This window comes from Odontesthes bonariensis, chromosome 16 (assembly GCF_027942865.1).
Source record: "Odontesthes bonariensis isolate fOdoBon6 chromosome 16, fOdoBon6.hap1, whole genome shotgun sequence".
NCBI lineage: Eukaryota > Metazoa > Chordata > Actinopteri > Atheriniformes > Atherinopsidae > Odontesthes > Odontesthes bonariensis.
Genome location: NC_134521.1, coordinates 35,917,838 through 35,943,567, shown reverse-complemented (window position 1 = coordinate 35,943,567; position 25,730 = coordinate 35,917,838). Strand labels below are relative to the sequence as shown.

Genomic DNA, 25,730 nt, shown 5'->3' with positions numbered 1-25,730 from the left:
CAAGAGTCTGAGGGAGAAATCGAGAAGAGCCCAGCTTGGGTGACATTGTTCAGAGTTTCCATCAAAGAGGCTCGGCCTGCCCCAGTTCAGGGGAGGCTGGAGGATGTGGTGGGGCTGAATTCAATGTCACATGGACAATTCCGAGACCACGTGGTGCATGCAGTAAACAAATACAGAAAAGAACTGAAACGGAAGGATCAGGAGAAGGATATGCAAAGGGAACTTGCACGGTTGCAGTTAGAAGAACTGCAAGCGAAGCAAGAGGTACGAAATGAGGCCATGACAGCGGGGGCCGCTGAACAGCCATCACAGGGGCAAGTCCATCGTCGACCCTGTCAAAGGTCAAGAAGAGGTGCACCAGGAGGACGAAGGTCCTCGGGGGCATGTTGGGCCTGTGGCGAGAGGGGACACTTTGTTTACAGCTGTCCGAGAGCACCGAGAAACCCGAGTGTTCGGCAGGACCGTGGCCAGTCCCTGGGGGGCGGAGCAAGTGGCCCGGCAGGTCCAAGGCGTTCCTCTGGCAGAGGAATCCCAGTATTGGTTTACATTGACATATAGAGGTAAGAAGTACACTTACATCAGACGTACTCAAAAGGGTTTAAAAACCGCCCTCAGGTGTGTCAGTATTACAAAACAAAACAAGTTTTTAAGTTAAATGTATCACGACTACTAAGTTTCTAAAACTTAAATGTAAATAGGTCACTGTTACTAGGACAAAACAAAGTTTCTGAATTTAAAATTTAAATGTGCCACTATTACGAAGTTCTAAAATTTGAACGGAACAAAGTTTCTAATTTAAATTTAAATAGCATTGATAGCCTGAATTAGAGTATCTATTTAGCCCATAGGGAATTACTGATATCTCTCCATCCCACTTGGAGGGAGTAAGAAAAGCGCCATGTCCAAAATAAATGAATAAATAACTAATGAATAAATAAGTGAAATTAAAATAAAACAAGTATGATCTTCTTTTGGGAAGGTTGTGCAATAAAATTAGCTTCCTCTGAAAGGAATCATGAAAAATCCAAAGATCAAAGGTTGAAAGCACAACGGGAGAGGACAAACGAGGCTAAGTTAGCCTTTGGAAATTTGAAACAGAATTAGCAGGAGTCATCCAAAACGGCCAACACGAGTCTACGAGTAGCCATTTTTCTTATATGTCTCCAATAAAAACATAAGATTTCAGAACTAATAGATCAGAGTAGGTATGTTGTGACTCGGACAGGATGTTTGCAGGTTGTGCATCTTTTGACACGTCCAGATGTGAGAATACAGAAGTGTACTACATCGGATCCTGCAGATGTCATTCCACGTGAGTAGGAAGGAGAACCACATGAGCGTGTGGCAGAAGCTGTGAGATACATTAAACTGAGACCTGACATAGGAGCAACTCCACTTGTTCAGGCTGATGTCACTTATGTTGTGCATGGTTCATGTTGTGAGATCATTTGGGTGATCATGCAGGTTTTGCAGTTGTGAAACAGGAAGGTGGAGAACTTTGTGACGGTGAAAGCTGAGAAGTGTGAACGGCCATGTTCGGCACAGTTGGCTGAACTGAAGGCACTAACGGAAGCATGTTGACTGGTGGAAGGTAAGGTTACGAATGTGTACACAGTTTCTGCATATGCTCATGATATTTTCTCTTCATTTGGAGCAGTTGTGAAGCAGAGAGGGTTCAGGAGGTCAGACGGAAGTCCAGCGCGACAGGAGGTCCAAATGAAGGAGCGGATTGCGGTCATGAAAATTGTAAATTGGCAGTGATACAATGTCAAATAATCATAGAGGTAACAAAATGGTTGGTAAAGGTAATATCGCGGCTGATGAAGCAGCGAAAGTAGCATCAAAGTGCCAGCTTGCTGTTTTGGCACCAATGGTGTTACTGGAGCCAGATGTCACGCCATCACAAGGATATTGGTCATACATATTGGATAAATAGTCGTAAATTTTTTTTGGTAAGAGAATTGATTCATCTGTTTGTCTTTCCATCAGAGGTTAGCTCAAATAATGGTTAAGTGTTTGTTTATAAAGGTGCAAGAGGCATTCTGCAGCAGCTGCGAATCAAGCAGCGCTGTGGGGCCGTTTATCATCCACAAAGTCAAGGGATGCATGAGAGGATCAATGGAACCTGGAAAGTGAAATTGAATTGAATCTGTGCTTCAACTAAACTAACTAGATGCTTTGCCGCTTGCACTAATGAGCTTTCGTATGCAGACTCATAGAGTCACGCACTAACACCGCATAAAATGCTAACGGGTCGACCCAGGCCGCCACCTCAGTTCCCACTTGAGCAGGTGCAAACAGAGTGGACAGCTTACATGAAGCAACTAACTGCAGTCCACAGAACAATCTATCTACAGGAGGAGTTCAGAGACTTGAGTCTCAAACAGCTGGTTGAGAGGCCAGTGGTGCCGGGCGACCAGGTGCACATCGAAGTGTTCCGGAGGAAGTGGCTTGTGCCAAGACGGAAAGGACCGTACACAATGGTGCGAGCAACATCAACAGCAGTTCAAGTGGAAGGTAGCAACACATGGTACCATTTGAATCACTGCACTAAGGTTCGGACTAAAGACACAGACGGAGTTGAGTCCGAGGGAAAGGATGAACAAAAGGAAGAGGTTAAGATTTCTGACACTGTGAGCATCCAGGTGTGGGTGTTGGCCGACAGCATGGGCTCAGGAGAACGAAGCCTGGAGATGTTGGACGGGATCCCGCGGACAGGAGAGGCTGGAAGGGTCCCGTGATGAAGCCACCCCGCAGGGAAGTAGCCAGCCTGGGTCAGATGAGTATGATGCAACAATACACACCCACTCAGACCATGCCACGCCACAAACTTTGCCAGCAATACACACTAGAGCTAGTCGTGAAGAGGTATCTGCTAAGCTTGAATTTAAGTTCATGGAAGAAACGATTTGAGGAAGTGTGGATCATGGGTCCGTTGGAGGAGACGACCAAATCAACGCCTCTGGACGCCACGAAAAAGGGGCAATCTGGTAAGATCATGTCAGATCGGGTCAGAAGGAGTTGTTCACAATGGTTGTAAGAATAGAAAGATTTCACGGGAAAATCTAGGGGGATTTGATACCATTAGCACTACAGGACAGAATAATCATGTTAATCCAAGAACAGACGGAGTGTACATGCACAGGTGGAGTCGGGAAAACAGTGTAACTGTGGAAGATGGGTTAAGGCAGCACAGGATATGTGGTATAGATGGGCATGGTACACTACGAGGGAACTGACAGCGACAGAGTGTCTCATATGCGCAGACGCTCCAGGAGCATTGCCTGTTGTTGTTCTAGAGCCACACACCTTCAGGGACTGTGCGGTGGTCCAGCAACGGGAATGCAGAGAAGGTAGGTTCACATCGGAGGAGGATAAACGGTTATTGTTTCCTATGTGTGGTATTAAGTGCAGATTGATGTTCGGGCCAAATAAATTACATAGTTATTTTCAAAATAAGGGAGGGCCACAAATTTGAGTCTTCTTGTGCGGAATTTAATCTGAGTACATCACAGGAGGGGCCTCCCACTGATTATAGAGTAGATTACGATGGTGAGTTTGGATGCTTTTGGAACTCGCGTAGGTAGTACTAATGTTAAATGAAAACAAGATTTATTGGGATTTATTTATTTGGATCAAAATGTGAAAATATAGAAATGATCATTTTAACTCTATATCTTTTTGGGGATCAGACACACCCAGTGGCTGAGAGTTACTGGATGTGTGGAGATCATGTTTTGTTAAATGTGCTACCCAACAGGGAGATAGGTTTTTGGGCACTGGTGAGGAGGAACACATCAGTTGTGGTAGTGTATGACAAGGTAAACGAGATGCTAGGATTGGATGTGGAAGAAGGGAGAGTTAAAAGATCGAGTGATGGCTACATCAGGGATAAGCACGTTTACTTGGATGCAATAGGGCAGCCGAGAGGGATTCCTTTGAGCTCAAAGCACGCAGGGAGATTGCAGCTGGATTTGAGGCTGGTTTGCAGGGGATCATATTTAACAAAATGGGGAATGGACTAATCACATATAATACAACCAACAGAGAATTCTTAGCTACACGAGTGAAGGGTTTGCAGGCTTTGGAGAACAACGACATGAGACGAGTATGATGGCTTGGTAGAACAGACAAGTTTTAGAAGGTATATTAGAAGGGAAAATGGTGTTGGCCAGATGGTTGGGGAAAATGTTGTACATTTACACCCGGGAACACTGCAGCTGATGGAACGTTTACAACGGCCGTGAAGGAGTTCAGAGAACGGAGAGAGGAGCTGACGTGTGATGCTGGTGGAGGTGAACGGTGGTGGACTGGTCTGTTTGGGATTTTGGGAGAAGGGGGAGCGATGACAGTTAAGGCGGGAATAGCAATATTGTTGATAGTGAGAATGGTTCCCCTATTGGTGTGTTGCATTATACCCATTCTGAGAAGGTGTTTGCTGCAAGTGATGTTCAAACAAACAGTGGAAGGAATCAGGAGGCAGATGACCATGCGAGACCAGGCCTGAGGACCAACGCATGGGAGAGCGGGTCAACGAATGAAGGTTATCAACGGACGGTTCACAAGTTTCTTTCCTCGAGGGTGGAACCAAGTTTAGTCTGACAGGGAGAAGAGATGCTGAAGATCTCTTTGATTGGGAGTGACGTACTGGCGACCTCTCCTCCCAGAGTTAGCTTAGCAGTTCCAGACCCAGCCGGACGGATGTTCGGCCAGAAGCAGACGACACCAGGGTGCAGGAGATGGGACGGGACTGGAAGAGCTGCATTACATTGCATTTTATTACTATTGTTGTGTGATAATCCATAATTTTATGTATTGTACTTGATACAAAACGGTGATTAACTGATTTGAAGGTGGTGTATTCAGTCTATGTGTATTATCAATCAAAACTGATCACTGATATGTCCATTGCCAATTGTGTCAGTCAACGGTTCGGAGTGCGACCTTGGTAAAGTGGTCGGTCGCCAGTGGGGGGGGCCGTAGGTGAATTTTCCCAAGATAAGAACATGAGTTACGGAAGTAGCAGCCGGTGGGTTTTTCGCACCTATGCACTGCGAACAGTGGACAAGTGTGATGGCAATGTAAAACTTGTAGTGTTGTTGAAATCAATATCGTGTAATTTAAGTTAATCATTGAATATGATTCGAGTAGACACATATATATATTCCTTCTCATGAATTCTAAATGGTCCCGTTGATTGGTATTGTAGAATTATTAGAATAATTTAGTGTTGATTATGTTAATTAATTCTTAATTAACTATGTGGGATGATTTTCTTTTATTTTAGATTATTTCTTTATTAAATCACTGATAAGTGATTTCAGGGGGGACTATGTGGGAGAAGGATGTCATGACATGTTCATGACTTCTGGCCTAGTTACATCCTGGGCCTTGTTGACTGGTTCAGAATATTGTTGATAGTTAGAAGGAGCGTGTTTATGATAAACTGCGAAAGCTAGGCGCCTCCGGAGAGGGCCACGTACACTTGTTATGATAAAACGGTATAAAAGGGTGTCACTAGATGAGCTCGTCGGACATTTTGTACATTCTGTATGCACATTTGCTGTGACGGTTTGTTCAATAAACTCCCCAATGGACGGCTGACCAACGCGGGATTCGACTCTAATTTCTCCACAACACTAGCTGACATCCTTTCCTTCCCATCCTTTTTTCAGTTAATATCAGACATTTTATAGACACTAGTTGTGTACCTAGTTGCAGCACTGCAACAATTTTTGCAGACAGATCCTTCTTTTCAAGGTTAGAACCCTTACAGTAGAGTACATTTCACACAAGTAAATTGTACCTATTTTCAAAAGCCAAAACACAATATTCATACAGAAAATCTGTGAAACCAACTCATCATGGAGACATACCTATAATCTGCAGCTTATAACTACCATGGGAGCCAAGTTTTCTACTGGTGGTTGTGGGCAGTTCTGATTACATTCTTTGGTATATTTCCCCATCTCCTTTTATCTGGGACCACAAATCCTTCTTTTCATCGAGTCATAAACAGTTGCATCATTAATACAATCTACAATCTTTTAACTTGTTGCAGCTGTTTTTTTTTACAACTACAGTGGGCTGAAGCATTTGGTTATGTGAAGTTAAAATGGATTGAGACAAGATTTTAGAGCTTAAACCTACAGTATGTACCAAAAATCACTAAACTGCATGTTAGTATGTAGGGTCACCGCCTTAGGGCAAGCACCAGCTATATATTCTCTATACTGTACCGTGTAATTGGGGTTCCCAGGCTGAATGCGGAGCTCGGCTAAGATCCAGATGCCATTGGTCAGCTTGAGGGACTGGTACAGCATGTCCTGGCCTTCAACATTTCTTTTGGCAATGGTGTAGATGTTGTTATTCTGCAACTTCCCTGACACTGTGTCTGCAAGTCCAGAACCAAGATTAGGGAAAACCCTTATCACACGGTGCTACATCTAATTACTGAACAAAGAGGAACCATGTGAAACATTCACACTAAAGAGGCTGTTATCACTATAGGTAGTAGCACTAGCAGTTGGATTAGCTAATTCAAGTCTTCTACTGCTAAAGGGTACATTAGCTCTATAAGGATTTTCATGAACTTTGACAAGAAACCTTCAGAGTTCAGTAAAGCCGACCAAGTATTCGAACACTAGCTCAGGTCGCTGTTATGATCAGTCATCGTGGGTTGGTGTTAGTCATTCTGCTGCCAGGATAACAGTGGAACATTTATTAGTAGCTTCCAAGAGGGAAGAAGTTGGAGGCGTCATTGAGTTACAGGTGAAAGGAAATGAGTTATCCAAAGAAAGGCATGAGGGTGGAAAAAGAAAACAGAGAGAAGTGAGAGGTCTTTGATGGAGTTGTAGTATTTTTGAAGTCTTAATATCAAATGTGATTTGATATCAAGAATCATGAACAATGAGGACCAGAGAAGAAACTGGTCGGTTGTGGGACATTAGAATATGTCACTAAATCTATTATCACTGAAACTGAGTGACTTATTCTGTACATTCACCTCAGACTGTGTAAAGTAACTTTCATTTAGAGGACATTAAAAAACATATTTTCCATGGGAAATAAACAATTCTAATGTATTTTTCAGACAAAAGAAAAATAATCAATGACCCTGCAAAAGCCTCTAACAAACAACAAACAACAAAAACATCGACTTGACTTTGCACGATGTGTACCTGCATTTAGGTGACACTCTTTTATCTGGTACTGTAGCTCATTTTCATTAGGGATGTCTTTCCAGGTAGCCAGGAACACCTGTCGCTCTGAGGAAGAGAAAAGACATTTATCAGCATCTGTGAAGAAGAAAACTATTGGATGGTTTGACATACTAGTCTTAAAGGCCTACAGAAAGGTGATTTTTTGCACAAAACTGAAATAGCAGATCGATTCCTTATATACCATGGAATTTTTTTTATGATTTTAAAATAATTTTAGGCCCCTGGATAGTCCTGATTAGGCCCAATAAACTATCACCACATTTGACTCGAATTTGGCAAACTGGAACGACAGGTGCGTGACGTCGCGAGTGCCAGCTGCTGGAACAACCCCCAGTAGTTCTAGTAGCGAAGCCAGCAGTTTGCCAGACCTGGACAGCTTCTTCACGGCAAATTTCGATGTGTGCCGCGGGACGTCGCTTGGAAATATAAAACGTTGGGTTCAGTGCAATTTTTATTGCGAGTAGATGTACGAAGTGCGTGTGTTGCCCTCAGCAGCAGCAGCTCACACCACCGGGGACAGAGGAAGCAGAGAGACCTGCGGTCTTGTGTCTGTGTCTCCCTGTTCACCTGCCTCCTCTCTGGTGAAATCAGCCGGAGCCATCCCGCCGTGTTCAGTTCCCTGCGGTGCGGACGCTCAGGGGGAATCCACCTGGCGGAGAGCGGACACACTCTCCGCCAGGTGGAGAGCGGAAATCAGCCGGCAGAGCGATCATCAAGAGCCCCGACGTGGACACACTCGCTCTGCCGGCTGATTTCCGCTCTCCACCTGGCGGAGAGTGTGTCCGCTCTCCGCCAGGTGGATTCCCCCTGAGTGTCCGCACCGCAGGGAGCTGAACGCGGCGGGATGGCTCCGGCTGATTTCACCAGAGAGGAGGCAGGCGGACAGGGAGGCACAGACACAAGACCGCGGGTCTCTCTGCTTCCTCTGTCCCCGGTGGTGTGAGCTGCTGAGGGCAACACACGCACCCACAGCACTTCGTACATCTACTCGCAATAAAAACTGCACTGAACCCAACGTTTTATTGCCTTCACCACTCAACAAGCATACTAATAGCAGCAGCCAGGAAAACCCATGGCACCTGTGACGTCACACGGAAGCCCCGCCCCCAGTTTGGAATTCCAGGAAGGATTTCCTAGCGGCAAATTCAAAATCGCAAATTTCATGCGTTTATGAAATGTTTTGGTGTAGAGTCCAATGATCATTATTGTTCCACTGTGTATGTATTATCATTATGTATTGGGTGTAGTGTCAGCTTTCTGTAGGCCTTTAACATTATATACACTGTACATGATATATATTAAACTATTGGCCCTTGTGAAATTTTCCATGGCGCAAACAAAGCTGCCAAAAAGTTCAACTTTGAGACACTGAAACTCATTTTTAAGCCAGCAAGAGTCAGTATCTGCTATAAAGATGATCTGTGTGTGACAAGAACAACAGAGAAGGATTGGACTGGTGACCACCTGGCTGACATGTACACACAGTGGTAAAGCTGCACTGTGGGCTGAAGATGACAGTGAAAGTCGAGCTAACCGTGTCTCAAAATGTATCTTTTGAAGCCAACAACATGGAAAACAGTTGGTGAAATTCAATAGCAAATGGAATGAAAGGTATTTATTTACTTTACAGCAACAAGTAGTCGAATTTGTACAGTATTTGGCCAATAAATTCGTATTCAGACCCTTTTAATAGAGTTATTGCGTATATTCGATTCCATTCAGGCCTGTTTGGTCTCTTCGCTTTAGAGATTTCCCCATCTTGAATTTCAGATTGTCATTTAAAATTTACCATCACGGCTTTAAAGGTAATGGATCTTCATAATTGGGTAAGTAGCTGCTAGCAAGATTAGAATATGTTAAAATATAATTATGTGATTTCTCCATTAAGACCATACCAAATATGCATATTCAAAGTATTAACAGTGATCCTGTCAGTCTTCAACTCGAGTATAATGTATAAACTCCTTTACATTAATCTTGATGATTATTTCGATGAATAAAACATTTTTTTTCCTGTTTCATACACTCTGGAATACTCGGTTTGCCACTGCTGTATTGGTGTGATGATTGCAGTTGCAGTTTTAGAAAGTTTTGACAATCATACCCATTTTTCCATCCTCGACGAAGAACACATTCAGAGGGATGAGTACGCTGAAGTAGAACACATCAATGCTGTTCTTTACGGCCACCTGTACAGTAAACAAAACAAAAAAAGATGTGAAATGAATATGAGCAATGTTCCAACATTTATACCAACAAAAGGTAAACTAAACATCAGATTCTAAAGATAATACATACATATTTGGTGTAAAGAAAGTGATTAATGTGTAAACTGAGAGTAGCTGCAAAACAAGATTTTAGCCAGAGTTCTTTGTGGTTAAAATTGGTCTTTTCTAAACATTTTAATTCAGCTGGCTAACAAATAAAAGGTTTTAGCTGACAGGTTTCATTTTTTCAGGCAACGCTCAGGTTAGAAGGCTGTTTTAAACAAGCTGCAGGTTGTAAGCGGGAACCAATAAGATGCCAAACTATGGGGTTTTGCTCTATGCTCGTAATAAATATCCAGATTAAGCTGCAACCTTCGGGGTCCCCTTGGTGTTGCCAGCAACGCTGCTGTTAAAGAACAGATCCCTGATTCTCAAGGCTGATCATCCAGTTGGACAGCGTTCTCTTACTGAAGGCCTCAAATCAAAATTCAACAAGGTCATTGACTGAACAACTCAAGATTAATATATATATATAAAAAAGGAGTATTTTTTCATTCAATTTAATGTTCACTGCCTGTATTGTAGTGATTATCAGCATCTCCACTCAACAACAAAATGTTTGTATCTTTTAAATGTTATGTTGTGTTATGGTATATATATCTATATTGTTTGCACCAACTACACCAAGTCAAATTCCTTGTAAGTGAAAACCTACTTGGCAATAAACTTGATTCTGATTCACATGAGGAGTAAGTGTGTTCTCCTGTACCTGCAGATTATTGAGTGGGTCCATCTTCATGACTGGCCCAATTGTGTTAAGGGGCAAAGAGATCTCAATACTCTGATTGGGCATCAGTGGAGTGTGAACAGCCAGAGGACTGGTGGGGATCATCCCAAAACTGCATGAAGAAAATAAAGAACAGCACTTTACGTTTGTGTCATTCAGCAGCAAAGTTCTGTAGGAACATCGAGCTGTAAACTAAAGGGGCATCTGAAGAGGACTGTTCCTATGAGTCAGCTCACTGACCTGTTCTTGTTAAACTGGACAGCGAAGTCAGTCATGTGTTGCAGGGCCTTGTTGGTAAAGGTCATGTCCATGTACATGTGGCCTTGGCGACGGGAGAAGGTTCCAGAGATCTCCAATCCTTTTGCTTTAACTGCGGGCAGCCACACCTATTCAAGATTCAAGATTCAAGATTCAAGTTTCAAGACGCTTTATTTATCCCGAGGGAAATTGCTGTGTAGCAGTTATGGTACAAGAGAGAAAGTACTAAAGTAAAATAAATTAAATGAAAATAACACTAACATAAAATAACATAAGTAACATAAAATAACTTAAGTAACTGAATACTTAAGTAACTGAAGTAACTTAGTAGAAAAGCACCTGTGTAATCAGCTCTACAGATGTTATCTAATATACTACATGTGCGTTTCCACAAAGCAGCTTTAACATTACCCCGATAAGAATAAAGCCCTATTTTCTCTCCCTTCGTATCACTGCCTGCTGCCACCTGCCGACAGCTGCACCTGTTACGGTGTTTGCTGCTCGGAAGCAGGGGACTGCTCTGTCTGCACAGTTTACACAGCAGGCAGTGATACGAAGGGAGAGAAAATAGGGCCAAGCGATTGTGAGGTCTGACTTTTTCTGGAGGGACGATTTTGTGATACAAATGTATCACTCTTTTGAACGCATATTGTTTTGAGAAGCAAAACGCTTTATTTTCGGGACCCTAGCAAACTAGCCGGACTACCTTCATCAATGCCAAAACGAGGCTGGAACTCTGCTCACAGGACGCAGCAGGGGGTAAGAAGATGTTCAGAAATGATGTTGCTGATATGGGATGTTACACAGCTTCATGTCAAAAGAGGCGAACTGTCCCTTTAACGCAGGTTTTATTATTGTAAAAGTCTGTTGAATGCATCACATTCACACAGTTACAGCAAACACCACGAAGCATGGAGTAATAAAATAAAAATAAACTAGCAGGTAACATCACCGTTACAGGTGTGAAGCTCACGGAGCTAACCAGCACTACTTCCTGTTTTACTTGTTTCAACATAAAAGCAAAACTCCTGCATTTACAGCCAAGTTGAATTGTCTTCTCAGCGTAGTAGTTCCAGTCTAAAATATCACTTAAAGGCAAAACACACAACTGATAGCAGCAAGTCATTCAAGGAAACAGACAGTGGAGCGAGGCTTCTACATAAAAACTACAGAAATGCGATTAATCGTGATTAATCAGGGAAATCATGTGATTAATTAGATTACAAATTTTAATCGTTGCCCAGCCCTAATTATTTCCCCTTGGGATGATTAAAGACTTTTCATTTAATTTCCACAAACCTTATAGCACGAGGATGTTTTTGTGTTGAGGATATTAAGTAGCAAAGTCAGTGACTGAACATTTTTGAGGTTTGAGTTGTTTCAGATGGTAAAAATGTGCTGTTACTGTGGCCTGGTAGGTGTAGCTGCTAGCTTGGCTCGCCTCACTAATCCTTCCTGATTCTCCAAACTGAGAGCACACTGACTGTTGTGCACTGAAGGTAAGACTGACTACTCAGAAGTACTGTACACAACCCTGACTCAGACAAAAAAAATTAAACAGAAAAAACAAATATCCCTTTAAGCCTTGTGTGCTTACTGTTTTTGGAACAGCATAGCCTCCAGTGGTGATGGCCATGCCTGTGGAAAGCTCAAACAGGTCGTTGAGGCCGCTGCTGGCAGCTGGAGGTGCGGGTGTGGGTGAGGGGGCAAAGGTACTGGGAACAGATGACGGGATGAAGTTTTGGCCCACCTGAAACAATTACAAATTCACACACACCCACACATAATTTAAGCACCAATTATTTTGGGAAACATTTCTTTCAACTTGACAATTTTGCTAGAAATCTGTAACAAATAACAGAGTCTTTGATCAAAAGAACAAAACAACAGTTATCATCAGTAAAAGCATATTTCAAACATATCAAGACTGATAAGTCAAAGCCCAAAGAATATCGGTATGTGTGTGTATGAAATCTGAAATTTATGCTACATAATTAAATTAACTATTTATGGATCAAATATGCAGATGAGAATGTCTGTTTTTGGCTAAGCCAGTGATAATACATCTGGAACTATATAAAAGTGGTTAAAGTTACATCTATTGCAAAACTACAGAAAAATCTGCTATTTCCAGAAAGTGCCACTGCTGATCAAATACCCACCTTGTCCCTACACATCTCAGGGAAAATAAAGTATGGTGAAAACCCTTCAAGTCTCTAAATGTAGCCAAATGTATGTCATCCCTGTATTCTGTCACTGCGTATCCCTTATAAAGGACCAATCAGCAGGTGCCTTGTTAACTTCACTATCTGACTTTACCTGTTTGCCACTTCTATCATTTTGATACAAATCTGCATGCAGTTCAGATATTTAGAGATGACAGATTATGTTTTCCTGGTTAAAAATAAAAATAAAAGAACAATGCTAGGTGGCTGCAACCAACAGCCCAAATTAAGCTGATGAAAAAACACTCTTCAAAATCAAAGCTGAAATAATAAACAACAGGAAACACCTGAAGTTAGGACAGGAACTAGAGACTGCATTGCAACAGCTGAACAACTGTCTTCCTGGTGGGTTAATCTGATGTCTGTGTTAAGGACTGTCAACTAACTGCTGCACAGTGACCGAGATAGCTGCATTTGGTATGACTTTTCGCAGCCTGAAATTGGGTTAAAAAGTGCAAAACGTTTGTGAAATTTTCTAGCTACAAATGTGTGTATAGAGCAGAAAAAAATGGTAGGTTTAAGAGTGTGTTGGGTTAATTCAGGAAGCATGCAGCATGCAGACCGGCAGACGGCTGAACAGAAGACTTACTGCAGGACTTCCCCCAACACCTCCGCCCAGGTCTCCCCCCAGCTACAGGAGAGAAGAGGAGAGGCCCCCAAAGACAGCATCCAAACATCACAGACAGACCAAACACATAAAGACAGAAACAGAGACTTTCTTAGCAACCGCAACCCATCAAGAGGAACCCTCACCAACTCTGCATGGTATATGTTAGACATCAAAAATAAATCTGCAAGAAAATGATGAAGAAATCCAGCGATTCCAGCAGCTTAGAGGAGTGATAAAGTTAACATTAAGAGAGAAAATACATGTTTATTATTATGAGCAAATGTCATTTTTGGTTTTAAAATATTTCAAAACATTTTGGTTGGAGTGAGCACACCAACATGAACAATTGACCCGCTTCAGCTGTTGACTGAGTCAGCAGCATGATGGCTTACAATGATCATGAGAGAGACCTAACTGGCAATTATCTAATGGCATACAAAGCAAAGAGAAAAATGCAAGTTAGTTCAGCTGTTATGATGTAACAGTAATGTATGATTTATTGTCCCACTGCTACAAACACAAGGAGGAAGCTTATAAGATCTTCAATGAACTTCAGCTACTGTTTCCACTCTAGTACAATCAGAGTGTGTCCATGCAAGCTCACCAAACTGTCCAGGCCTCCTCCAAGAAGATCCACCGCACCCATCTGCATGGAGGAGACCTGGGGTACATTGACTGGAGGGCCCAGGTCCAGGTTCAGTAGGTCACCCAGCAGGTCACCCTGGCTGGGGATCACATGAGGCTGGTCCATGGCAGCGGCCGGCCCACCACTCACGGGGCTCTCCCCTGTGTCAATGCTGTCACGGCAGAAAAGAATGGACGAGTAAGAGTCTGGAAACGACCCATTACCTGGAGAGAAATTCAGAACTGAAATGCCGACTTTCTGCACTCAAAATGAAATTCGATGTCTGTTTCAAGGCATCTTACTGAATTAAAAGTCATGAATTCACTTTGTCACCCTGTGTTACACCATGATGGTTTTCTATTATTAAACTAAATTAATTGTGCTCACATTTCTTCTTAATCAACACAAAACACGAGCAGCTCAGTGGAGCATGGCTGACAAAGTGAAACATCCCATCGACAAAATCTCTTCTGCAGCACTGGATCCTTTTTTTCACACATTTCTAACATTAACACATTTCTTCCACAGTGAATATCACAGCAACATGGGGTAATAGCTTCTGATTGGGAAATGTCCTATTGTGCAAAGAAGTTGGTGAATAATCAAAAAAGACTGAAACATGGAGAATTCTTAGTTTACACTGCTGACTGAACTGAAGAACAGTATTTAACTCTTAAAGCTGCGGTCGGCAACTTTTTTTTAGTCATATTAGCTTGAACTGTCATGGGATTCTGGAAGTAGAATATTAAATAGGCTGTTTAGGAAAAATCCCGAAATCTGTAGCTCCCTCTGAAGCCTGTAATCATGCTTGCAAAAACCGAGCGCTCCCGGCTGTTTTTAACCAATCAAGTTAGGGTGGAGGACTCCTACCTGTCAATCACAGCTTGTGCACACGCTGCTGAGCGTGAGTCTGCCCCAGCTTGTGTGCGCTCACACTGGTGTGAACTCACGTGCACAACCTCGTCCACAGAGGGGGAGGGGTTTGGGGGGCGATTCGGAGCTTGTTAGAGGTTGGGGGAGGGACCTGAAAGTTGTATCAGTTCGAATTTTCCGACTTTAGACTCGCAATTTTGAAAACTTGCCGACTGCAGCATTAAAGGGATAATCCGGAGTAAAATGCACTTTAGATCAATTTACGGGATGTTGGGAGTACATACGTTGAGTTGACATCAAAATCATGTCATTCGGATGTGTTTTGAGAATTTCGATTTGACCGTTTTTAGCCAAAAGTCGTTAGCCTGGAAGTCAGAGGGGCATATCATGTCGCCGCTACAAAACGCTATTTTTATACCTCTTCTACTGCTCCAAACAACATAACACTTACGTGGTAGTGAGTAGAGGGTCCCTAAAGCCAAACCGAAGTGTCCCGAGGTCTTCATGTGGTCGGATATAGAGTCCAGAATGAATTTAATCAAGCCAGTACCTGCTCTCAATCAGAGCCTCTTCCGTCAACAGGAGGCTATCTCACGCTAGACATCACGTCACGTGAGTCCGTAGTTGATTGCCGAGTGTGGAGTAACTCGCTCTGGAAAGTCACAATTTCGTTGCCCTTTTTTTTACAAACATAGTCCAGTATTTCTTTCGAAAGTGAAATGAAGTTGTATGCAACAGCAAAGCCTAGCTTACTAACAGGTTGGAATTTTGAAATGTCACGTGACGTGATGTCTCGCGTGAGATAGCCTCCTGTTGACGGAAGAGGCTCTGATTGAGAGCAGGTACTGGCTTGATTAAATTCATTCTGGACTCTATATCCGACCACATGAAGACCTCGGGACACTTCGGTTTGGCTTTAGGGACCCTCTACTCACTACCACGTAAGTGTTATGTTGTTTGGAGCAGTAGAAGAGGTATAAAAATAGCGTTTTGTAGCGGTGACATGATATGCCCCTCTGACTTCCAGGCTAACGACTTTTGGCTAAAAATGGTCAAATCGAAATTCTCAAAACACATCCGAATGACATGATTTTGATGTCAACTCAACGTATGTACTCCCAACATCCCGTAAATTGATCTAAAGTGCATTTTACTCCGGATTATCCCTTTAACTTATTTTAAGTATAAAACCTGACTCATTACGGTCACCTTGATTAGAGAGTGAATGAAGTTTAGTGATATGCATGCTGAGAGTTCTACAGTAACAATTTTCATCACCACTCTTGGATTTTGTTGTTGAAAATGCAATAGCATGAACCATTTGAGTAAAATAAAGAAAAAACACACACACACACACAACTGCTGATTAAGACCAGACTAAGAGGAGTTTTGAGGATTATTCTCAATGCTGAGCTTTCAGACTGTTTCTAAGGTGGGAGGGAATATATCTTTAGGTAATACAGATGTGCATTGTACCTTGATTACTTTGACAACAAGTGTTCTTTTCACATAATACTGGCAATCTGTGAAAGCTGTACATGGAGATGGTGCCTTTCAGACTGAATCGTAAGTGGCAAAAAGGTTCAAATGATTGCTGGTAAAGAGGATACAGGAGGAGAATCGTAAAAGTCTGTAAAAGATATGATTTTGTGTGTCGGACCTGCTGTGCTGAACAGGAAGGTGTTTTCGGTGAATTCCGTGGCTTCCTTCCACAAAGGCGCTGGGCGGTTTGTGATAAACCGAGGCCAAGGAGCCAATGTGGCAGATCAGCTCGTCCAGTAGGGTGGGCTCAATCAGGTCTGTCTCCTCGGATATCAGAGGCTTCTCTGACAGCACCACCTCTTTGGCTGTCACAGGGTCAGTCGACAACAGGCGCCAGTAAATGTAGCCCCTGTCACGAAGGTCAGGGTTGTCAGAGTCCTGGAAAAGAACGGGAAGAGGTCAACACATGATGGAAATTGCATTTATTCTGCGTAAGACGTAGGTCTAGTGGTCCATCAATTGAGCAAGTTGATAACTATGGTGGAAGGTAAAACCGAAATGACAAAAAACTGGCCAAAAAAACCTGATTGTTCTCAAAAGGTGCCTGTAAGAAATCTAAAATCTAAAAAAATCCAATATATTTGCTGGGCTGTGTAAAAACAGATCCACCTTCAGCAACATCCAATAGTTAAGAAGAAGCACATGAAACTGATTTAAATCTTCACAGTAACAGACAAGACCCACCTGAGTGGCCAGGCTGAGGACCTGCTGCACCAGTTCCTGAGTCTCTGACGGCTTCTTAAGGAACAGCTTGACAATGGCAGTTAACAGAGTGAGCTGAACCTGCAAAACAAAGTATACACTTGGAGATTATGATAAGAGTCACATATACAATGCAGACATACACAGCTATAGAGTTCATAGATAGAAGTTGTTCATGGAGTTATTAACACCACTTTTAAACTTCAAAAGTAGATTACGGTTGAAATTTTTGCTGGCACACATGCTGTCTGACAATCTACAACTCTTAGAAAACATCAAGTGCATTGTCCATAACATGAAAAAAAGCAGGAATTAGTCAAGTGCACTGAGAATGCTAAAGGGGACCCCTCTGCATTTACTTGTGAGATAAGATTAAGGGGTTGCATTAAGATTCTGTATTTCTATGACCGTGTACATCTCCTTGAAAAAGCCCACCTGGGTGCTCTCATCATGGAATCCCTCAAGAAAGCTCTCTAGCAACTCATCGGCGTTGTCAATCCTCTCTGCATACTCGCCAACAATCCAGATCATGGCAGCTCGAGCGTCAGGCTCATCCAGGGAGTCGAGATTCTCACACAGAGTGGCAATGATGCTTTCATATCTGAGGAACACCAGTGTGTCAATGGTCAAAATTTAGGTCAAGTAAAGTAAAGTACATTCATGTTCAACTTTCAACTGATTTGTTGCTGGTATTTGTCAAACTACTCTTAGGGGTTCCAAAGGAAACATACTTGTTAGGGTACTTGCGGAAAATGTCTCTGATGACCACAATAGCTTCCTGAACAACGTAGTTGACCTTAGTTTGGATCAGGTCCAGCAGAGTGCTGACACAGCGCTCTGCTGATTGCTGAAAGTAAAAGAAATGTTTCTGTAACACTGTACTGCAAAGACACACACATACTGAAAGTGAACATTAATAACCTGCTTGTAAACACCTGAGTTGATATTTAAACAACACAATGACATCTCTTACCTCCACTTTGATGGCACAGCGCCCAATGGCTCGTACAGCTTTGCGCACAAAGTCAACATCTACTTCTGTGGCATATTCCTTCAATTCCGCCAAAACCTGAAAGTAACATTTTCAAACAGGTGAGTCAAATATTGGTTCTTCTGAGCCCTGAAAGATTAAAAACATTTGGAATTTGATATATTTCAGTACATCCAATCACGAACACAATTAAAGTAGGTCCGTTAGCGTAAACTATAATTACTAAAGGGAGCAAACCTCAATATCAAAGTTATCCTCATAACAAAGATCCTGTGCAGTGGTGTTTCATGCACAACAGGTACTGTACCTGGGCTATGTTGGCCTGAGAGGCCAGGCGGATCATGATGTCCAGTTTCTCCAGTTTCACATAGATGGGGTCGTTGTACTTAACGAAGAACACCTTGATCTCCTGCTTCAGAATCTCGGGCCTGCACACAGTGTATCACACATTAGACTGTTAAACTTGGACCAAAGGAGGGTCTGTCATTACTATCCTGAAAATAAGACTAGGATTTGTTCTAGGCAAAATGTTAGATTTTTAATAGATCAACTAGCATCTCTTGTTGTAAGCGTAAGACTGTATCTTGTTTTATAAGTGGTTTATGGAGGTAATGCTGCTAGGCTGGCAAAGTGAAAGTATTTTGGGAATTTTGAAAGCCAAATGATACAAAAAAAAGACTAAAATATTAACACTTGTAGGGAAAAAAATCCAAACACTTAACTACAATGGTTATTAATGACTTATTCTTAGATGGCAACATCAGCTACTTTTTGATTTTTTTTTTTAGATTTTGTTGTTACTTGTAATTAAAACAAATTTCAAAATGTATCAAAACAGCATGTTATCTACATTAGTGACACAGCCTTTGCCGTTTTGATCACACACCTCTTCTGAACAATAAGGTTGATGTTCCTCAGAGCCACATACTGGACCTCTGGCTCTCCAGAGAGCAAGGTAACCAGCGGGGGCGATAACTTCTTCAGCAGCGTGTTGTAATAGTCCGAATCCTTGGGCAGCAGCTCTAAGAACTTCATCAGGACCTTGACAGCTGACAGGACCACCGCCGAGTTGGCGTGAGACAGACGAGGAGTGACACGCTCACAGATGCTTTGAGACAAGAGCAGGAAAAGGTGGTGGTCAGTAGAGGAAACAGATGATGACATTTCTCTGAATCAGGAATGAGCACCATTATCCTCGATAGAAAAGTGATGTTGTCATAGCTCTCTCTTGTCCTAGCTACCTTTGAGCCTCACGCTCATCCTTGGGGTTGTAGTTAGACAGACAGTCCAGGATGAAGATCTGTCCCCACTCTGTGCACTCGTTGAGGGCTGTTAACAGCTTGTTGATGTTCTGGGGATTCAGGTCCAGCAGGTTGCTGTTGGGGTGGGACTCACTGATCTCTGACAGGGCAGCAACTGCATTGGCCACGACCTTAAGGACAGAGGGGGAACTGTTATAGGCAAGGCAAGGCAAGGCATCTTTATTTATATAGCGCATTTCATACCACAGGCAACTCAATGTGCTTTACATAAAGACAAGGCATTTAAAAGAACCGCATAAAGCAGCATAAAAACAAGCAATTTAAAGAAAATAAAAAAATAGAATAAAAATTAAAAAACACAGTTAAAAGGCAATCAAAGAAGAGGGGAAAAAAGAAAAATATAAAACAATTAGGAGAATTTATAGCATTATGCTTTGAAATTTTTTAAAGGAACCAACCATAAGCACACCGAAAGAGAAATGTTTTTAACCTGGATTTAAAAGTGCTTACAGTTGGGGCTGATTTCAGTTCTGCTGGTAGTTTGTTCCAGATGTGTGCAGCATAACAGCTAAAAGCTGCTTCACCATGTCCAGTTTGAACTCTGGGCTCCACTATCTGACCTGAGTCAGTAGATCTCAGAGCTCTGCTGGGTTTATACTCTGCTAGCATGTCATTCATGTATTCTGGACCTAAACCATTCTGTGATTTGTAGACGAGTAGCAGAACTTTAAAATCTATTCTGTATCTGACCGGGAGCCAATGTAAAGACCTGAGAACTGGGGTGATGTGATGTGATCTCTTTGTTCTGGTTAAAACTCGGGCTGCAGCGTTCTGAATGAGCTGCAGCTGTTTGAGACTCTTTTGGGGGAGTCCAGTCAGAAGACCGTTACAGTAGTCAAGTCTGCTGGAGATGAAAGCATGAATCAGCTTCTCCTGATCTGTTTGGGACATGAAACCCTTCATTCTGGATATGTTCTTAAGTTGATAAAAGGCTGATTTGGTGACTGATTTGAAATGATTGTTGAAGGTCAGCTCTGAGTCTATCAGCACGCCGAGGTTCCGGACTTGGTCTTTAGTTTCTAGCATCTGGGTTTCACCAAAATCTTCACTGCACATCAGAAAAATTATATTCTAATGATATTTGAACAAGGGCTGACACAACTTATCTTACATAACTGAATGTAGTGACAAGCAGCAGCTCCAAACAACGGACAATAAAACGCTCAATCCGGGAATTAACTCACAATAACTTACAATTAACTTTCTTATCATAACATAAGAACTCAAAGTAAAATAAGGCTCAAGTTGGAACACCCACCATGGGATTTGAGTCAGCAATGAGATCTCTCAGAGAGTCCAGGAAGCCCTGGTCTTCAACCATCTGGGCATTGATGTCATGCAGTTTAGCCACACAAACAGCCGCAGTCTTCCTCACATATGGGTCCTCATCTTTCAGGCACTTCCTCAGCGGCTCACACAGGTACTCTGTGATCTTGTCCACTCGGATGCAGCCCATGGTGCGGACAGCCAAAGCCCGGATCAGAGGGTTGGGGTCTTCACAGTCCTGTATTTCAGGACGAGAATGATCTTTCAAAGATAAGTTCCCACTGTGAAAAATCCTTCACTTTTTAAGTTGGAGAAGCTCTGCTTCCTTAAAATTCATGACCTTGTCTGGAAAATAAGTCTTAAAAAAGTACAAAACAATCTTACACTCTGCTGGCTAATGGGAATGGAACGTAGAGTATCAACACAGTGTTTTTTCCTTTCCCATAGAGGGTATTAACTACTTTAAGGACAGGACTCAAATTATTCCAATAAAATTGGAGTGTATTTAATAGAACTTGAATAGAAGTTAGTACTTTCTCTGTAAAAAAAAAAAAAAACTGTTAATGTGAACTGATGCTATATTAATAAAAATTCATTGAATTAAGGTTAAGTGTGACAATCCACCAGGTCTCATTTGAGTAGAGAAGACTTAACAACATAGGGCAACATAGGGCCTTGCCTTGACGAAGCTGTTCACCGCCATGATGGCCATGTCAGGCTGACTCTTGGCGTAGTTCATTAAGTAGAGGTAGACTAATTTCTTCAGCTCCAGGTTGTCGGTCTGCATGCAGTTGACCACATCTGGGAACAAGGAACTGACAGCAAAACATGTGGACTTGTTAAGAGTCTACAGACAAAGCCAATTTTTTCATCTTACATTAGCACTGTGATCAAAGTGCTCAGAAGAGTTGTCCCTTGATAATCAGAGGTTACATTTTCTAGTGTACCTGACATCCTTGCCAACAGTCATGGCAGCGATGACCTTCTTTACTGCCTCTTTTCTTTTCTCCTTCTTCTCATTGTTCAGCTCTGCCTTCAGTTCAAAGATCTCGCCTGGAAGATGAATCATACCAAGAGTTGCCAGAAGCCAAGTTTGAACACAATGTCAAGCTGAGTAAAGTAAGATAGTTCCAACCTTAAAACAACCATTGTGAAAGAAAATCCTGTTTCATCTTGTCAGAAGGAACTCTCTTATTACACTGACTGAAAATGACTTATTCCTGGAGAGTTTTTTTTCTCATTGAGGACCACTTCTATACTCACCTTTTTTGTTTGTTGTGAAATATTTGGAGTCCGTCATGATTGTGGTCCTTTCGGTCTATACAACAGAAATAAGGAGAAAGCCTTTCATGAACACTGACTGCATTAATTCTGTTTTCCAGTGACTTCCTCTGAACCTGCATGTGACTATTCTGTGTTCAAATTGCAGAACATTTGTTAGCAAAAGAGTAGAGCTGTTTAGTTGCTTTTTTTTTTTTTTTTAAATCATCAGATTGCCTTTTCGAAAATACCTACTTAAGTTATGTTAATATTGTGAGGTGGAAATATGAGAAACTACAGCAGTTTTTCCCCACAAAGTAGCAATCCATACACATTCCAAGAACAGGAGCTGTTATGAATCATTTCAAATCCTGTTATGCAAAAACATGTGAATTCCAACCAGCAGTGGGACGTAAGGTCAGCACTGCTGTTCACGGCTCTCAATGGTGAAGCTCAAGTACAGGTGGACGGGCTGATCTGGAGCACCTGAGTCACAGCAGCGCAAACAGGGGAAAATTGGAAAAAGTTGTTGGAGAGGTGAATCAGGCTTTACTATCTATAAGTCTAATGGAGCCACTCTATATCTGGCAGATGAGTGAGAAAATAGTAACTTAAGGTCTTTTGGTTCCTCCATGGTCTGTTAAATATCAATGATATGCTTCCAACTTTGTGGCAGCTATTAAGGGAGAGCCCTTTGCTGTCAATAAAGAACCCTCTATTCACAAACCGAGATGACAATAAGAATTGTGATATCAACCAAATCACTTAAAGGGGGGCAGTCAGTCAACCGTAGCCTGGTTAGACAGGACTGTGAAAAACCTTCACAGAATAGAGAAGCAGTTTATGTATATGACAACTGGTTTGGAACAGCGTTGGTGGCATGTTCAGGGTCAGGCTGCGTTTCAGTTTTATGCCCCTAAAACCTGGAACAGTCTTCCAGAAGATGTGAGACAGGCCTCAACTCTGACAATGTTTAAATCCAGGCTGAAAACAGTTCTATTTAGCTGTGCATATGACAACTGAAAGTATTTTATCTGCACTCTTCACTTTTAAATGAATTCATTAAGGATTATTTTTAATGGGTTTTTATTTTTTATTTCTTTTGAATGATTTTATTGCCTTCTTGTGATTTTATGTAGCTGTAAAGCACTTTGAATTACCTGTGTACAAATTGTGCTCTATAAATAAAATTGCCTTGCCTTGCCTTCACATACTACTGGCCATTCAGTTCATGATGACAACAGTAGTTGTTGCATTTACATTTAATCATACACATATAATAAATGTCCTTAAATGTGTAACTCCAACAGGGCCTCGGTATCACTGTAACATTTGCAGGATACAACGAAGTAGTGGTACAGGTTAAACACGCAAATTGCCACTCAAAGGCAAGGCAATTTTATTTATAGAGCACAATTCATACGCAAGGCAATTCAAAGTGCTTCACAGCTACATAAAATCACAAGAAGGCAATAAAATCATTAAAAATAAATAAAAATAAATAATAATAATAATAAAATAATAATAATAAAATTTTAAAAATTAAAAAAACCATTAAAAACAATCATTAATTCATTCATTTAAAAGTGAAGTGCAGATAAAATACTTTCAGGTGTCATATGCAGAGCTAAATAGAACTGTTTACTGAATAATGTTACTCAATAATGTGAATTACTGTTAACGTTATTCAGCTATGCAAGACATGTTAGCGTGAAGGAAAGGTAGCTAACGTTGCATAGTAAACTGATCAATTGATTCAGCGCTCACAATAGCATTTATCCCATTGTTTTTACTTTTAGGCCTATGACGTTGTAACATTAAATTTACGTTTCAGGGTGTGACATCGTCTGTCTGACCTCTCTGAAACCTCAAGTTAGCTTTAGTTAACTTGAGCCACAGCAGTTCCCCTTCGCTAACGTTAGCTACCAGCTAGCTGCGCCGGTCAGCTCCAGCGACTCTGTGGCTAATAACCCTTAATCTTTAAGGTCACCCAGCTATAGCAGTTATGGCTTCAATAAGTACCTTTCAGTCGGATGTGATACGCTACTGTAAAAGTATGGTATGGAATATGACAGGAACAGAAAAGCAACCAACGGCCCAGTTTCCATAGCTGCCGACAGGAGCTACGCTAATGCCGCTAAACGTCGCGCTGCTCAACACACTAATTTACACTGAATCACACAAAAACAGAAAAAATGTTATAGATTTTTTTAAAAAAGAAAAGATATTTGATGTACCTAGTTGAGTGTATGTCAGCGGGAAAAATCCCAACGGGGTAGTGATGCAGGTTGGTCCTTTGCTTGGTTAGAGAAAGATGGAGAACCGAGATCCAGATGGAGCGTTCACAGTGATGGGAAAGTACACGACTTCCCTCTGGTGCGGAGGAAAGTGTGACTTCTCCAGAATGTAATGAACCAATTCCACTTTAATCTATAATAATCGAAATCGAAAACATCAATTTGACTAGTCTAGATCCATTAGTGAAAACAAATCTGTGGGGTACCTGTATCTAAAAGTAAACTGAGCTTTTTACATTTCGACGGATCTTAGGCACGGTTGCTTATTGCCCAATAGTTCTGAATGCAACACTTTAGGGAAAGTGCTTCTTAAGTTCACTGATTTCCTGACTAACAAGAAACTAAACAAATGTAATGTCAGTATCTTAAAAGTAAATTCAATTCAATTCAATTCATTTTTATTTATATAGCGCCAAATACAACAAATGTCACCTCAAGGCACTTAGATAATAAAGTCCAATTCAAGCCAATTGGAATTCAATTAATTGTAATCATAATTATTCATAAAATAATCAAATTCGTTCATTTAGAGCCAATTCAAAAACAATTTCCTAACAGACTTAGGAAAAACAATTACCAACAGATTGCACTGAAACTTGTGTTCAGTCCAATCTCCCGGCCTGAGTGTGCCTGAGGCGACTGTGGAAAGGAACGACTCCCTTTGAACAGGAAGAAACCTCTGGCAGAACCAGAACCAGGAAGGGTGGCCACCCGCCTCCACCAGCTGGGGTTTGAGAAGACAGAAAGGGGGGGGCACTGTAGCACCATTCAAAGGATACCTGTTGGAACAGGGAAACACGAGTTAATGACCACAATAATGTCACATATACATAAAGAGAGTAAAGTGAGGAAAGGTGTGACAGATGAGGCCCCCCAGCAGTCTAGGCTTATAGCAGCTTAACTATGGGATGTTTCAGGACCACCTGAGCCATCCCTAACTATAAGCTTTATCAAAAAGGAAAGTTTTAAGCCTGGTCTTAAAAGTGGAAAGGGTGTCTGCTTCTCGGACATTTACTGGCAGCTGGTTCCACAGAGAGGGGCCTGATAACTGAAGGCTCTGCCTCCCATTCTACTTTTAGAAACTCTGGGAACCTCAAGTAAACCTGCAGTTTGGGAACGAAGTGCTCTGTTAGGAAAATATCTTACAATGAGATCTTTAAGATATGATGGAGCTCGGTCATTAAGAGCTTTATATGTGAGGAGAAGAATCTTAAATTCTATTCTGAATTTAAGAGTAAAAGTAAATGTAAATGTATTCGTTAGACAGAACTATAGTTTCAGTATTAGAATTTGTTTATGTCCTGTGGTTGATGCATTCAAATATTAGAACCTTGTTACTTGTGCATTAACTAAGATGTATTTAAATGTCGTAGGACAAGGTGAAGGGATTTTTTATGCAGTATTTAGTAATTGTAGGCCTATAGAGTCTGAGATGTAGCTCTTGGTTTCTCTGAGCATTGCACAGTCTTACTTTGGGCTGAACTTGCTGAGATGTCCACTCCTGGGAAGATTGATGATTGTCTTGAATGTTTTTTTTACTTG

General features: G+C 41.7%; 1 protein-coding gene across 2 annotated transcripts in view; it reads right to left on the bottom strand.

Moving 5' to 3' along the window:
- LOC142401526 (AP-2 complex subunit beta) overlaps window positions 1-24,237 on the bottom strand; it is a 30,802-nt gene extending 6,565 nt beyond the window's left edge. Inside the window, exons 1-21 of one of the 2 annotated variants that reach the window (XM_075486986.1) lie at window positions 24,129-24,237; window positions 21,895-21,949; window positions 21,579-21,684; window positions 21,311-21,446; window positions 20,624-20,869; window positions 19,285-19,475; window positions 18,930-19,151; window positions 18,351-18,471; window positions 18,026-18,121; window positions 17,784-17,899; window positions 17,488-17,653; window positions 17,035-17,133; window positions 16,469-16,728; window positions 13,915-14,107; window positions 13,290-13,331; window positions 12,073-12,225; window positions 10,458-10,603; window positions 10,200-10,329; window positions 9,328-9,412; window positions 7,182-7,268; window positions 6,240-6,394 (exon numbers count right to left, since the gene is read on the bottom strand). In XM_075486986.1, coding sequence (XP_075343101.1) covers window positions 6,240-6,394; window positions 7,182-7,268; window positions 9,328-9,412; window positions 10,200-10,329; window positions 10,458-10,603; window positions 12,073-12,225; window positions 13,290-13,331; window positions 13,915-14,107; window positions 16,469-16,728; window positions 17,035-17,133; window positions 17,488-17,653; window positions 17,784-17,899; window positions 18,026-18,121; window positions 18,351-18,471; window positions 18,930-19,151; window positions 19,285-19,475; window positions 20,624-20,869; window positions 21,311-21,446; window positions 21,579-21,684; window positions 21,895-21,931 — 2,787 coding nt within the window. In that variant the 5' untranslated portion in view covers window positions 21,932-21,949; window positions 24,129-24,237. The remainder of the gene's footprint in view (window positions 1-6,239; window positions 6,395-7,181; window positions 7,269-9,327; window positions 9,413-10,199; window positions 10,330-10,457; window positions 10,604-12,072; window positions 12,226-13,289; window positions 13,332-13,914; window positions 14,108-16,468; window positions 16,729-17,034; window positions 17,134-17,487; window positions 17,654-17,783; window positions 17,900-18,025; window positions 18,122-18,350; window positions 18,472-18,929; window positions 19,152-19,284; window positions 19,476-20,623; window positions 20,870-21,310; window positions 21,447-21,578; window positions 21,685-21,894; window positions 21,950-24,128) is intronic. The other variant, XM_075486987.1, reaches the window with a different exon arrangement.
- Between the last annotated feature and the right edge of the window lie 1,493 nt (window positions 24,238-25,730).